The sequence below is a fragment of the Schistocerca nitens genome, chromosome 8, assembly GCF_023898315.1.
Source record: "Schistocerca nitens isolate TAMUIC-IGC-003100 chromosome 8, iqSchNite1.1, whole genome shotgun sequence".
Taxonomy (NCBI): Eukaryota; Metazoa; Arthropoda; class Insecta; order Orthoptera; family Acrididae; genus Schistocerca; species Schistocerca nitens.
This window is the reverse complement of record NC_064621.1, coordinates 638,276,461-638,292,753: the sequence shown is the minus strand read 5'-3', so window position 1 is coordinate 638,292,753 and position 16,293 is coordinate 638,276,461. Positions and strand designations below refer to the sequence as shown.

The following is a 16,293-nucleotide window of genomic DNA, read 5'->3' as shown; positions in this document are numbered from 1 at the left end:
TATTTTATACAAATTTTTTTTCTTGCTACTGTCAATCTGTAGTTTACATTCTTCCTATTTCATCCATCGTCAATTTTTTTGCTGTCATATTTCAGTTCCTTACAAATTGTTTTCTTCCTACTGCCAGCCAGCATTTTAACTTCTCACTATTTCGTCCACGGTCAGTTTTTTTGCTGCCAACATAGCGAAGCTCATCTACTGCTTTTAACGTTTTTTTTTAAGTTTTTTTTCTTCCTACTACCAGTGTGCATTTTAAATTCTTCCTATTTCATCCATCGTCAGTCTTTTGCTTCTTAAATAGCAAAACTCATCTAGCCTATTGCTTTTGGCAAAACTAATCTACTGTTTTAGCTGTTTTTTGCTATTCTTTTCCTTCGTATTGCCAGTCTGCATTTTAAACTCTTTCATTTCGTCCATGGTCAGTTTTGTTGCTGCCTAAGTAGCAAAACTCATCTGCTGCTTTTAGCTGTTTTTGTACACATTTTTTTCTTCCTACTGCCAGTGTGCATTTTAAATTCTTCCTATTTCATCAAATGTCATGTTTTTTGCTTCCAAAGTAGGAAGAGTCATCCACCGCTTTCTGCTTGGCCCAGGATCGCTGCCACTAGAAACTGCGCGAATGGACGGTGTCTCGTACGGAAAGGAAGTGCACATCATGCTACTGAGGATAACGGCGAACGTCTTCGGTGGCTACCCGAGCTCAGCTCTTACTTGTGATGGCATTCAACCAGTCAAAGGTGTTGTCGATTGTTGCGAACGAACGCTAACCACTTGCACTGTGCGTTTTCGCAAACTGATTTTTACGCCAAAATGGCGTTCTTCCTACAAGTTAAATCTGAGGTGCAGTTTCCGTGATGTGATGTTTATCACGTGTGCCTAACACGCAGAAGGTCCCCGTTTCAGTTCCGGCGAAAACATTTTTTCATCGCGCTGAATACTCAAGCATCGCCTGATTTAATTCGACTACAGTTCATCGGCTTCGTTTTGTTTTTGTCGATGTTCATCTTATAGCCTCTCTTCGAGACACTGGCTCAACCGCTCTTCCAAGTGAAGTCGCCACGCGTGGTCTTTCTGTCGCCAGGAGAGGAACTAAATGGCTGTGAGCACTATGCGACTTAACTGCTGAGGTCATCAGTCGCCTAGAACTTGGAACTAATTAAACCTAACTAACATAAGCACATCACACACATCCATGCCCGAGGCAGGATTCGAACCTGCGACCGTAGCGGTCGCTCGGCTCCAGACTGTAGCGCCTAGAACCGCTCGGCCACTCCGGCCGGCGGAGAGGAACTCGCAGCGGTGAGGGTGGACGTATTCACGGACATCACACGAGGTGACAAGTGAGACGCGGCTCACGCGAAACACCAGGTGTCGCCCGGTGGGTCTCGACATTAGCAGGATGGGAGCATCATTAGGTAGCGAGTGTGCGACCGTCCCGTCGCACCGTAAAATTTAATTCTCGATTAGCGGGCGCCGGCTCTTGCGTCAGCCGACTCCTCCTCCGCCCGGGATTTTATTAGGAGGGGGCGAGAGCTTCCCCCCCCCCCCTCCCCCTCGGGTAATTGAGTGGCCATGCCGCGCCGCTCGCAATACGAGGCTTAATTTATGGTGCGACCGAGCGTCGCTGCTATCTCTTCCGAAGAGTGGCTTCCTTTTTTTTCGTCTCCCTCTTTCCATTTCGGAGCTGCCCGTAGCGTGTTGTTTTATTTGTGCGCAGGTCACCCAACCGAGATAGGCGGGCGTGTCTGATGGGGCGCGCAGCACAAGCCGCCGGACACGTGCCCGGGGCCAGCCGAGCCGACTAATAAATCGTGTTTGTCCAGAGATGCGGCCAAGTTGGAACAACTGCGTTCTGCTTCAATTTCTTTCTGAAGTGTCCTTTTCGAGTACATAGATAGAGAATTTTCTACAGTAGTTCATCCATATGTTAGATGGTGAACATAAGCTTACTGAGAAGTAATGTCTCCGAATATTTTTTTCTTTTTTGTAAAATTCTTACAGCTTTTGAAATAAATAGGAAGTTGTTAACCTTCTACATCTTTATTCTTCATGCCCACCTATTTATTTCTCAACGTATTCACCTTGGCGACGAACAGATACCTCGCAACAAGAGGCCAGTTTATTGATACCGTCACTGTAGAATGTTTGCCGGCGGAGTCACAACCTCAGCACCACTTATACCGCTACATCACTATCAAACTGCAGTCTTCGAATGTGTCCTTTAAGTTTTGGAAATAGATAAAAGCTCTGTCACACACATTGACGTTAGCACTACCGCTTCCTCCACTGTGAGCACGAACCGTGACGATACAATCAGCACAGTACACAGCTTTCGTTCTCCTATGGGACACGTTTTCTGCTGTTAGAAACGCTGTTTCACAAGCAAAGACATAATTACGTTACACACCGCCATACTACACGCTACAATTCGGATGTGTCTATCAACAAAGGGTAGCAACATGCGCCAGCGAAGCGGGAAAATCGACCGAGTAACATGCATGATATGTAACACCTCCGTCGATACTCAGAATAGAATAAAGAAGTTGGTGTCACCGCTTTTCAGCAAGCCCTCGTAGGCCGAAAGTTCACGCAACACAGGTGCTCCAAAACACAGTTAGTTGCAGAGGTCCGCGTTCTGTGACTGTTGCACGTCTGGTCTTGTGAAAAACTGCCAGAAATCTAAGACTAATGTACGAATTTTTCGCCCGTCAAGGTGTGTGTGTGTGTGTGTTTGCGGTTTAGTGACGCTCAGCGGCCTGCATGAAAATCAGTACTTATGGATGTGCTGAAAATCTCTAAAACAAGTAGAAGTAAGTGTGACACAATCGCACCATTTCACGTATTGATCGCCCTTCGTCTTGAAATACCATCGGAGTATGATGCAATAACTATACACAATGTTTACAAACATTTGGCAATATGGAGCGTCCGAGGCTGCTTGAGAAAGGAGGGAATTTAGCAAATTTGTATTCGGGAGGGGAGGGGCTAAAATTCCTGTAACTCGTGGCCTGATTTTGGTTCTCCGTAAGTACTTTAGCTCACTTGGGAAAAAAAAGTGTTTGAGTACACGAGATCAATCATTTGCCACCCATCTCTGAGATACGCTGCTTTAGTGACCTTTACGTTGACAAGGTTCCTGCCTTTACTTTCTTCGTCTTTGCAATGCAAATGACAAGCTGCTGACTTTGGAGCAATATGTGGAGCAATAAACAGAACACTGACCTATAAAACCCGACAAAAAAATAATAATAGTCTATTTATAAAACGACGGTGGTGCCATTCTTGTTGTACGGCAAGAGTTGGATAAATAAACAGGAAAATGCCAGCAAAATACCAGCTGCAGAGATGAGATTATTGAGGGTGATGAACAAGAAGAGATTCAATAAGAAATGAAAACGGTCAAAATAAGTGAAATTTACTCAAGGCGTTAACGAGGAAATAACTGTACACAGAGACGAGGAAACAAAATGTGAACAGAGTGACAGATGGAGTACAGAATACAACCCTGGTTTGCAAACACAGGGAACGGGCACATGCCTAATCCCCATATGTAAGACGACGACGACACTGACAAGCATTCTTACAATACGGAATCCTGCAAGCCAAATTCCACGAATGCTTTATCCTGCCTGGCGGGTGGTGGCTCTCCTTGCTTCAGTTAACTGATTTTAGATCATTTTGACAGCGACACAAGAACCCAGTCGGTTAAAATTATGCAGCAAATCAGTAGGTTGAAAATAATACACCTTCTGTTGTAACTGAACTTAATTTTAATTGTGTACAAAGATAAGGCAGCGTGGATGGTAAAAATCGTAGAGGGAGACCAAGAGATGAATACACTAAGCAGATTCAGAAGGATGTAGGCTGCAGTAGGTACTGGGAGATGAAAAAGATTGCACAGGATAGAGTAGCATGGAGAGCTGCATCAAACCAGTCTCAGGACTGAAGACCACAACAACAAAGATAAGAGTAATGTGTACACAGCAATTTTATAAAAATGATACCTTTCTTGCTAGAAACGGATTTAAGCGCTGCACAAAAATAGTCAAAACTAACAGTTGTAACCTATGTGTATAAATTATGGTTGGCTGTGCAATCGAAAACCAATAAATAAATAAACTGATTTAGCACTATCCAGTCAGAGAAAGGTAGAACAAAGTACCTTACGCTGGATGGCTTCACCAGACCGCAAGGAGCGTACCAAAGAGTGGAGAGGAAAGCACAGGATAGAGAAGCAACGAAGGCCATTATGTCTGAACCTGCCGCAAGACAGATCACCAAATGAATGAGTCCTATTTTAGTCTCGTTCCCAGTTCCACCGCCTTGGTGTTTCGATAGAACTCAAAGGGTGAGGTGCAATACGTCGAACGAATGTGACGGCAGGTTTAGTCACAAGATAGTGTTACCGAAAATGGTTGGGGACCTTAATACACGAACGGTTAAAACAATACTGGAATTTGCGAAAGTAGTAAATTTACGTGATCAGCATTTTTGATACATTACAAAATATGTTTGATGCTTAGAGAATGAAGCAAGAAAAGAAATTAGGAGGCGTCATTTTCTCTTAACGCAAAACGCTTGAACAGGGTCAATAAAGTTATCGCTCAGTGGCTCGAGAGAGAATGGAGAAATGTTGAATGCGATTTTCCTTGTAACTGGGAATAATATTTGGCTGACTTACAGTTGCAAGTGAGCTGCAACTAAACACACCCAAATGTAACTAAACACACCCAGCTGTTTTTTCGTCAGACGCCGTGCTTACGTACTGCTACTAGATATCACACCCCACACCTCCCATGTTCCCCTTGTAGGCAATGACTTTACGTCCATCAACAATATGAGGGGAACTCCGTGTGGTCTCAAATATTCTCCAATCGCCTCAGAAAGAGGGTGGAGCAACTCCGAAATTCGGTTCTCCAGTGGTGGGGAACTGTGACAGCAGCCCGAACAACACATTGATACTATGAAATAGTACATTCATAATGGCTAAGTACTAGCCGAAATCAAGATTTGCATAATAAAACCTGAAAGAAAAGGAGGACTGATTGCTGTGCCCCATCTTTTTTTTTGCGATTATGTCCAGGAATGCAGGGGTCGGATTGGCAAGAGTGGGTAGCTCGAGATTCCATTCCCATGCGCGGCAGCTGTCTGTTTCTGGGCCAGACGTGTAGAGAAATGAGCTGATGTCGCGCTCTCCACAAACTTGCCCGCACTTCCGCAGGATGTTTCGAGACCAGGAATAATTCGCCAGATCCTTCCCGCGGCCAGCCGGCGTTCTGTGGTCAACGCTCTTCCTGGCGCTTTATTCCTTGTCCGGATCTGCCTCACTTCTGCTTTGCCTGACATGACGCACTGGTTCTGCTTTCTTCACACCATCCTCCCCAACAAACTAGCGCACCGAGTTATACAATTAATACTAGCAAGCACGTAGCTCAAGGAAAATGCGAATAATGTCGTCTTCAGTAAGTAGATATCAGCGTTACTTCTAATAATTTTAATGAGAGCTTCTGTGACGCAAATCCTATCGCGTTACAGTAGCCTCAGAAGCCAAAACGAATAAAATACTTTTAAGGTCTTAATAGCCCTACTTTGCAGACAAAGCGTCTATAAATTATGTGGTTACTTCGAAAGTTGCGGGTACGAGTGTCAAACGAATAAGAAAACTACGAGGTGTTGCGAAACGGCAGGTGTTCGACACGCTGCTATCGCGAACTGAGACAACACGTTATGTCACGGCATGTACGTAAGGCCAGAATTACACCGCCAAACATATTTTACAAATAACTTATAAAAGCTTTCATAAAAGATCTCTGACAGAGTTCGTTTACAGTGCAATACGAGCGCAAGGAAAAGTGAAGCAGAGACCAACATCTTCAAAAAAAATTCTGAATTCCGTCAAACCGTGTGGTATTGCCCACAATAAGAAGCTCAGAACTGCGAGTAGTGCAACCGCGAGTCACATCTGTATGGATCTAAACATCAGAGACAAGTCAGATCCTCTTCAACAGGTCATGGGTCAGGCCTGGAGTCAGATTCGGGCCCACATTAACAGAGCAGTGTAGGGAATGTCATTGAGACACTGGCTTTTCTATAGATACCTCGGTTGATTGGATGGTTGATCTGAGCGAGGTCATCGGTCCGATCCGATCACGGAAGGATGGGGAAGGAAGTCAGCCGTGCTCTTTCGAGGAAACCATTCCGGCATTTGCCTGAAGCGATTTAGGGAAATCACGGAAAACCTAAACCAGGATGGCCGGGCGCGATAGATACATTATGGGCTCTCCTGGACAATTGAGCTTCATAAGGAAAAGAGTGGATGAGACACGCAGGATGGCAGTCATAGCAAGCTTGCAAACGTCTGGAAGGACAAGTAAATGTCGCGACGTGAATCTAAATTTAAGCACCTCACTGGCAAGGTTACTAACTCATTTGAATTATAGACCAATTCGAAGGATTTTGTGTTTCTTTACAATTACGTAGATTTTCGGAAAGGAGCTGACTGCATTCCAGATCAAAGTTGTGAATAAATCATGAACTTCAGGAAATACCGCCAAAGCTTCTTTAAAATGTCCACGCTTACACAAACCCACCGCTAGAGCACACGCACATTATAAACGAGTACCACATATAAAAGCAGAACGCCAGTGTGACACGCGTTTCGAAACCACATCATTCTACTAATTTATCGTCAACTTCAAACAGAATACAGATAATTAACAATTATGACACTACGTATCATGTAATTAAATCAAAGTGTAATCAACGATTCAGTTCATTAGTAAAATCTATTACCTGCCCACGGCAATGGAGAGAGGACAAAATAATTCCTAAAATCATGAAGAGGATACACCATATATGGTTGAAGCGCTTATTGAAAAATACTGCCGTAGCAGGAATTAAAATACCTAGGCCACATTTCACAAATAAATTGGTAACTTATTGAAAAACAATATAACAATTAGATTTTCCACTAACAATAGGTCGGAACACTTACTACTGAACTAAATATAAACAGATTCAACAACACTGGACTGTATAAAGTATGATGCTCCAAGTTGTCGTGCATATTATGTATGGAAAATGGAAAGACATGGTTCCAGGTACATACGAATGCCTTTGGACCTCATCACTTTGAAAAATCAGTCATTGCCCAGCATACGATGGACACGAAAAGCATTATTAACAAGTCAGAAGGCAATTTGGTATTACTAGACAGTGAAGCAAATGGTAACACGACACATTGTTAGAACAACTTACATCATCTTCTATTAAACTGCATCTATGAATCGTTTCTGAAATGTACAAACAAATGTGAGTCCGATTGTAGACTGGATAAATCAATGTCTGCTGTCACTAAAACGCTAATAATATTCTTCCTTGGTTTTTCTGTACGTTTTTCAGGTTTCTATCACACTTTCCGCCACGTGATTAGCGAATTTCGAAATCTAACTTTCTCCCAACATGAACATTACCTTCGCATTTCGCATTACCTCACTCAAATGCCATAGTAAATAATTCATTGGAACAATTTGGAACTAATGACACCCACAGGGTCCGAGGTACATGGTACGACTCAATAAAATATGAAAAATTGTCACAGAGGGCTTCATACTTCCTGGAAATAAAATAAACGGAACTTGTCGTTTTATTATATCTAATTCTGTATGACACCGTGAACAATAACAATGGCAACCTTCCACACTCCCAGACAATTTACTGCTTATGACGTTCGTTACCATCCAGCACTTCTACCGTGCATGTGTTTAGATGTCGGATGAATCTCTTACAACAGACCAGAGTTAGCCAGATATATTTTCACATTATACACAGATTCTGGCACTAATGCTAGGCTTAAGGATCCGCAGAAAGTAAACGAGGTAACGATGTTCCCACTAAACACACACACATCCACGCGTTGCTAAGGGCACGCGAATAGTCTACGAATGTATCAGTTAAATAAGAAATCACAAGTACTTAGCCGAGCTAAACTATTAAGAAAAGTAACTGAGCAGTTGGTGTATGGAAATTCCAAGTGATATTGATAACCGTCAAGACAGCTCAGCTCAAATATTTCTTGGGGGTATTTTTGGTCTGTCGTTGCAACTACGAAATTGCGTGATTTTTTTCACCAGACGCGTTTCGCTTTATTGAGGTAAAGCATCATCAGTGGTCTGTAATTAAATTATTTACGTTTTGATTTGTTTTTTAGATCGCAAAAGAGTTCGTTAAGAATAGATTGACTTGTAGTTACGGTGATTTTTCGGCTGATTTCTCGCTTACATCTAGAAATAAGGTCTGCTAGCACATCGCTGTTTTTCTGTTTTAGACACTGATAATTCTCTTCTAATTTTCAGATGTTCTGCAGCCCTATGCATTTCTCGGAACACACTTTTAAACACGCCACTGTATTCTGTTTCTTTTTGTACTTCAAGTACGTGTTGTTGTTTGTGTTTTGTAGTGTTGCCAACATAACCTTTCCACTACTTTGTCTTTGACCCACTACATTAAAACAAAATTATATTGTTGTATGTGTGTAATTATATTCAATTATGTTTCTGTGTATTTATGGACTGTGTAAGAGTAGAGAAGGAATAGCGATGTGGAGGTTTTTTTCTATTTCTTGAAGGGAGACGGGAAACTATGATGAGTGGACATAAGTATATGGCAGTGTGATGGAGTGTAAGTCACAGGAGAAGTTGAGGAGCAACAAGTGGGGGGGTGGGGGGTGGGGGGGGGGGGTGAAAGAGTGGGAAGCGGTGAAGGATGGGAAAGCTCTTTTCTTTTTCATGTAATTTCATCAATTATTCTATATACAGTATGATTTCCAATATTTATCTCGTCACTGAGCAACTGTTTATTTTGTGTTAATGCTTTTTGTACGTGGTAATTTTCTTGGGAGAGGAGGAGGTGTCTATCTTTACTGATTTTTATGATAATCATATAGTTTTCAATATGGCTTGGCCACACAAATGAAGAATTCAGCTCAAATAAAAAAACAAAACCAATTAATTCTGCCATTCGTAGGCTATTATCTCACTGCTTTCCTAATTAACTACATATCCCCTACAATCTGACAGAAACGGCACCAATGAGGACAACGCGTGATTCAGCACAGCAAAAGTTTCGTACGTGTTTGCGAAATAAAGCCCACAACCACGTCTGCCTCACGGTCGAGTAAAATATAACGGCAAGTCAAGTATTTTCTCAACTGCGACAAAATAATTTGTGAAGCAGAAGAGCATGTGGTCTGACACAAAGGATAATATAGTTTATGATTCTTCTAATGGCATTAGGGGTGCATTTTCTGACGACAAACTCACCAGCACTTAGCAGTTATTCCCTGACATTCTTAATGCTCCACGGCGCGCTAGAAGTCAATTATCACCAGGTGCCAGCTTCCTCGTCTTGGAATTGCAGAAGAATCAATGCTTGACAATGGCAGAGATTTGAGCCCTCGATTGGAATAACATTTCGAATTGTCATCAACGCTGAATCAAAATTACTAAAACACGTTCGTTAACCGCTAGCTATTCAGTTCATAACCGTTTGTACGTAAACACGTTGAGCAGGAAGTAAATTCTTGAAATGATAAATATCATGAAGACAGTGTTTCACTTAAATAAACGACTGTCGCAATGGGGCGCGGGCTTCCAATGTGGAAATCATTTAAAAACGAAAATAAAGCTTTCCGTTTTCTAACCAAATGAGTTCGTGTTAATGACGCGCCGTTTCGATGAAGTCATTACCCTCGTATTCTGGCGCGGTAGAGATATGCATGATTTGGTGTATCAGACGAAATACCAAAGTAATTAAATGGCTCACAGAAGAAACTGAAATGGAAGTAAGTTTTGACTGCAATAATAATAATAAAAATAAATAAATAAATAAAAAAAACAGTCAAATTCTATGTGGATTTATTTGTCTAAATGTAAGAAATAAAATACATTAGGGAAATATTTGAAGAATCTCATTTGCTGTACACGATTTCGAGCATCATTAAAATGGCCGTCAATTCTTTTCTCTAATCTATATTATTTCCTACTTTCAGATAAATCCTTTCACAAAACATTTGACCGATTTTCTTTTATTTTCAAGTTTCGTTCAGATGTAATTGACGGCTCATTTGCTTTCCTAGCGTCTCCCGTTCTGAAATAACTCTACTTCATTCGGAGGAAACCACTGTGACAGTCAAATATCACACAAGCGTAACATTTTGTCCGCAAAATATGGGGGGGGGGGGGATGTACTACTTGACACATCATTTACGTATCTACAGCTGTTCGTGAAATATTTTACTTTTCCCTGAAATCACTAACTACGTTTCTCTTCGTTACAATGATAACTTTCAAGCAATTAAATACTTCTTTCTCTGCAAAACTAGACCTCAGACTGGTCGCTTCGATGCCCACTTGTCCCACTCCTTGTTCGGCTGTGAAAATTCGGACAAAAAGCCCATTGTGTAATTTACAGGGAGTCTTGTTTTCGCTCTGATTAAACATTTGAGTAATACAATGGAGACGCGCGACATATTTGAGCCAGACGATTGGAAGACAAAAGATGGACTAAGGAAGAAGCTCTTTACTACATGTAAGACAAGAAAATTTCTGGCGACGGCCATGTAGAAAGTGATGGTGATGATGAGTCCCATACTTCTTTACAGAGCGTAGGGGAGCGACGCGGGAGACCAGCGCCGCCTTACTAGGCAAGGTCCTACTGGAGGTGGTTTGCCATTGCCTTCCTCCGACCGTAATGGGGATGAATGATGATGATGAAGACGACACAACAACACCCAGTCATCTCGAGGCAGGAAAAATCCCTGACCCCGCCGGGAATCGAACCCGGGACCCCGTGCTCGGGAAGCGAGAACGCTACCGCGAGACCACGAGCGGCGGACATGTAGAAAGTAAGTGCCAGTAAAAAAACGCTTGTCAGTAAAATGGACAAGGGAGCTGCTGACCGTAATGCTCGAAGAAGGCCGTTCTACGGCCATCAATGGAATGCCATTCTTCACTGTTGAGGATGAACCCAATCCAAATGCGGGGAAGACAGCACGAGCGGACAATCACCTGTGTGATAGGAGACTGGTGGGCTCGCCTGGTGACCCGTTCAGTCCGACCTTCTTCGTAGCCGTGCCTGAAGTGAAGCCACGGCGTCACGTCTGAAATATCCGTGTGCACCTGCTGCGCAATGAACGACGAGGCAGCGTACCGCGAAGGGATGCGGCTAAGCGAGCACAACGGGCGAGTCAACAAGAACCACAGCGTCGGCATTCTGGCCCCTCACGCACGTACGAATAATGGAATGGCGACCGGGAAATTTGTGCCGCGCTCTGCGCAGACTTGGTCCGAGTGGCGGATACCTCTGCCTTTGTTGACTCGAACCTGAGAGCCGTCAGTCCCCGCGACAGCCTCATACGGAATGGACAAGAAGATGGGCATTCCGTGCCGAGAAGTTACCTCGCCGTATTACGCCAGCGTCTACAGTCACGACGCACGTACAACCGATTCGTGACATTACTGCCTGCGCGGGGGCACACGGAGAAGGCTGCTTTTCACGGGACTGCTTACCTGCGAAAGACCAATCCATAGTTCTTCCCCGTAATTATAATGCCACTGCCTGAAAATCCAGTTCGAAATACGCAATCTGCCCACCGGGGTCCCAAGAACTACCCCTTCCACGTCAAAAATGTGTTAGTTTTCATGTCGTTATTCTGAAATCACTGTGCGAAAACGTCTATTTCAATGAACGACGAGAATCCTGAGCAGTATCTTTTGAAGTAAAACCGGAAGTAGTAGTTCTTTTGTGGATATAGCATATATTAAAGCGATAGTCGAGATTCAGGTTGTTACCAAGGTGTGTTTTTTTCCCTTATCAGTTTGGGGCACTCGTATGTACATCGCTATTTTATTTATCTGTAACTGGGGATATGCAACACCAATCCTATTGGCAATCACCGGTACCCATAAGCTGACATTCTAATTTATATGTGTGACGTATCCACAAACCTAATGGTTATCCTGAAGCCAAACAGGCATTACAATCGTCAGCGACAAGGGGAGAAGATAACATTGTTCCCTAAATAAAATAACGCTCCGTAACACGCAGCTTCACTTAGCTCAGAGTTTGAATTGGCCCCAGAAAGGTGCCGTGGAATCACCACACACCAAAGCTTTGTTACAAGAGACTAGTCCATTTCTCTCACACAGAAAAACTGATGCGACATGCAAGCGAACTTATGATTCACAATTCGAAGAATTATATGCTCGTAACACTAGAAGCCGCGCGGCATTAGCCGAGCGGTCTCAGGCACTGCAGTCATGGACTGTGCGGCTGGTCCCTGCGGAGGTTCGAGTCCTCCCTCGGGCATGGGTGCGTGTTTGTCCTTAGGATTAATTTACGTTAACTAGCGCGTAGGCTTAGGGACTGATGACCTTAGCAGGTAAGTCCCATAAGATTTCACACATATTTGAACATTTTTGAACTAGAAAATTGGGGGGAGGGGGGGGGGGAGATAGAGAGAATGTTACACCGTTAACTAAACCCTTCGTAAATTTTACTTCTCCATATTTTATTCAAAGGAACTCTTAATTTATGATTAATCGACTAGTTGATTATAATTAATAGGTATCCAATGGTGCGTGACGAACAAAGTAAGTACCAAATGTAGCCGTCCACATCCTGTACTGTCCACGCGAGATCGGCGGGAAACGAGAAATGGAACCAATTGCAATCGTAACTCATACGAGGGTTTAGTAATCCAGGGTTAAATAAGGCATAGGATAGCAGATCTAGCAGGACCCTGTAAAAAAGAAGCAACGCAAACTGACTGCGGCTTTCTGCATGACAACGCGCGGCCGTGTGTTTCAGACGGTCTACTGGAAGATAAGTTGGCGACGGTGAGATTACGGTTAGGGGCCATTCCAGCTGCTTTCGAGCCGTCTGTAAAAACAAGAAATTTAAACTGCCTTAACTCTCGGATGAGTAGTCTTAGGCCTTCAAGTACCGCTTTTCACTACTAAAGCAGGAGCTAATGGACCATACTTTGCGTACAGTACAGTCAAGCATAAACTAGGTCCTGCATGATTTATAAAAGTCGTCGCGAAGGCAAATAGTACAGCAATCTGCTCTTTCTCTGCTAGGAGAAAACCTAGTTGGCTCCGAGTTTTTTCGGCAATTACGACGACTGCGTAAGAAAGTAATATTTTTTTCCCCCTCGTATGTCAGAAAGTTGTATGTTCAGGAGTCTAGAAGGACTTGAAGTATGCACTGGTGTTACTTAATGAAACACACGCCGTCGAAACGAATGAGAAACAAGTATCTGACGACGAGGTATAAAACCTCGAAACGCGTCGCACAAAATCAGTATGCTGTTATACTATTGTTCTCACACTGTATGCAACACGGTTAATAAAGATAATGAAATGCCAAAACCGCCTATCTATTTTCCTCTTCTTTTGTCAGTCCCATACCAGTTCCTGCTGCCGGCAACACACAGTAGCGGTCGACGAGAGGGGGGCAAAGAATAACAGACGCACCGGGAAGTACAATCGATACACGCGGCATAGCTGCATAAATACATAATTAGCACGCGCGATTGGGAGCCATCAGAGAGGGTACGACGGCGGGGGAGGGGATGGTGGCGGCTGGGGAGGCAGACACAACAGGCTGGTGGCAGCGGTACATGTGGCAACCCCGCGGCCGCCCCTCCCACAAGCGACACTAATTGGTTAGTAACGGATCCACGCCTGAAAGACCCCCGCGCCACACACACACACACACACACACACACACACACAAAAGGAAGGCCCCGGGGAAGCGCCTGCACTCCCACGGAAAAGGAGAAAAACATGTTTATGGCCCAGTTGCAATGGGAAGGTAGCAGAGGCGAGAGCTATGCATTCCGGGGCAGCCTTTGTACAGTTGCTACGGTCCGAATCGAATCTGTGACGCAACCCGAACTGAAGAGGGCTATCTAACGGGCGGGCGCAAATCTTCAAAATTGCCAGTTGACGAAACCTCTGCCGAGGGCCGGAAAAAGAAAGAAAACGAAATGCGTCACGAACTTGCACGACTTATGGGATCAGTGAAGTGGATGGAACGTTCTGAAGCCTGTGGTGGCATATTCGCTTATTGATAACGGTAAATCCTCAGAAACTATACCGTGCACCGAAATTACGACCGACACTGTAGCGAACCTGTGTCGCGCAAATACCACTCTGGCGACACATCGGCACTGGAAAATTGGCCACTACTGAAATCTTTAGGGACGTACAGCACAAATTCTCGGTCACGCGACGACGGCTCGTGGAGGATTCAATTAGGCGAACTGCATATTACATTTTAATGTTCTCCGCCCCCTCTAGCCTCCGGGTAAATTTCAGTGCGAGTTACGATTACCAATTTCAGCGCCCACTCTGCACGGCTTGTTCCAAATCATGCGTTACTTACGAGACAAGTCGGCGGCAGTACAGAGAGCAGAAATATAAATTTGTCGTTGCAATGTTTAGGTCGGTCGCTGACGAATGTCATACTTCGAAATACGAGCGCCACTTCTTCCCCTCCTATTCCTGCCGTGATATCTGCAACTGTGTAAATATTTTATTAGTGTAAGTAGTTCCTCCTCAGCTACTACAATAATTTATCAGAATGAATTAAAACGCAAATAGTAGTGTCAGAGAGATTGCTATCGGTAATCTTTAATAGCTAGAATAATAAATCAGTGTAAATATTGTATGCGTGTCTCGGTTATGATGTCTGATGAATGCGATTGGATGTAGACTCCTAAACTCTGGCATATCATGTGTCGGAGGCTGACTGAATGGATAATGTCTGAACATCGCGGTTACAGCAGCACATTTGTTACACCGTCGAGCTACCTTCGTTGTTAAAGAGTCCTGTAAAAATGGATGTCGATCTCCGTTCGAATGAAGCGCACACCTTCGCCCTTGTACATACTTTTTCGAACTGAACATCACTGCTCATCGACAAACTACGTTTACAATATATGCCCACGGTGTAGGGCACGGACGTTTCACGGGGAGTCTATAAGGTATAAGCTCTGAAACGCCTCACTTTCTCTTCATCATCTCCAGTGGAATTCCAACGTCCACCGACAGATGGTACTTTGATGTTTTTACTTCGTCCAGCGCGTCCGCGTTTTTGCGTGACAAAAGATAGGAAGAAGGGAAGCCGACGAGGAACACGGAGTTCTCACAGGGCGTATGCTCATCCGGTGCCGCGGCCAGCGCACAAAGGGCAACGAAACAAACGGGCGGCAGTTGCGAGTGCCGCGGGGTTCCGGCTCTACGTTTCCTCTTCAGGTCCGTCGTTATCTTTCACGTACCGGGTGTCTTGCCGCCGCGGCGGCAGCAGTCATGGCTCCGCTGGGGAACATCGTCAGCACTGTGGCAGGCTTCCCCGCAGCGTCATGTCGCACTCAGCTTCCTGCCGGGAACAAAGGCCCGCGTCGCCGTCACGACGACGCCTCGGCGCTGCTCGTCACTGGTGCGGGCGCGCTCACACTGCGGCAAATCTTCTCCGCTCCCTCCAAAAAGTAGGCGAACAGCTTGCAGCCGACCAGGCGACACTCGCAGTGGAAGTTATGCCAGTTGGGCAATCGAGCACGATAGAAGTGAGTAGAAGGAGGAAGAAGAAATAAAAAAAAAAGAGGAGAAATGCTGGTGGGTGAGACGCAGAACACGAACACACCAAGACGCGGCGAGGGACGCACTGCAGCGGATCACACTTCGCGCACACTCCGGTCACCACACGCGCTAGCCAGACACGAACAGTCGCGACACTCGACACTCACTGCGCGGCAGTCGCTGCCCGACTGAGCGGCGAGCTGCGCCTGGCGCGGCGGCCCCCCCACCACCGCGCCGCCGCTCCCCCTCCCCCTGCCCTGCCCTCTGCCGGCGCTGCCAACAACCCGGCCGCTAACACCGTTGCCGCCAGCAGCGGCGCGCGCGGCCGCCTAGCCTAGCCGCGACACCCTCTCCCTCGCCGCACCGACACACACACCCCGTGCCACGCCGTAGCGCCGAGGGACTCGTTCGCTATACAGCGGCGCCGCCACCAGCCCGAGATCCCTGGCGCTCACACACCACCGACGGCTGCTGCTGCCGCTCTGGCGGCGTGGCTTAAAGAAGGCAAAAAGAGGGGAAAAAATCCCCCCCCCGCACGCGCACACACACACACACACACACACACACACACACACACACACACATGAGCGCGCGCGCTAGCGTGTATATATATAAAAACTGCACACACAAAATGGCAGCCACCCTACGA

The 16,293-nt window shown here is 45.1% G+C and overlaps 1 protein-coding gene across 5 annotated transcripts in view; it reads right to left on the bottom strand.

The window, feature by feature from the left end:
- LOC126198482 (transducin-like enhancer protein 4) overlaps positions 1 to 15,818 on the bottom strand; it is a 510,722-nt gene extending 494,904 nt beyond the window's left edge. For all 5 annotated transcript variants that reach the window (XM_049934844.1, XM_049934845.1, XM_049934846.1 and 2 more), the window contains exon 1: positions 15,344 to 15,818. In XM_049934844.1, coding sequence (XP_049790801.1) covers positions 15,344 to 15,394 — 51 coding nt within the window. In that variant the 5' untranslated portion in view covers positions 15,395 to 15,818. The remainder of the gene's footprint in view (positions 1 to 15,343) is intronic.
- Positions 15,819 to 16,293: the final 475 nt, after the last annotated feature.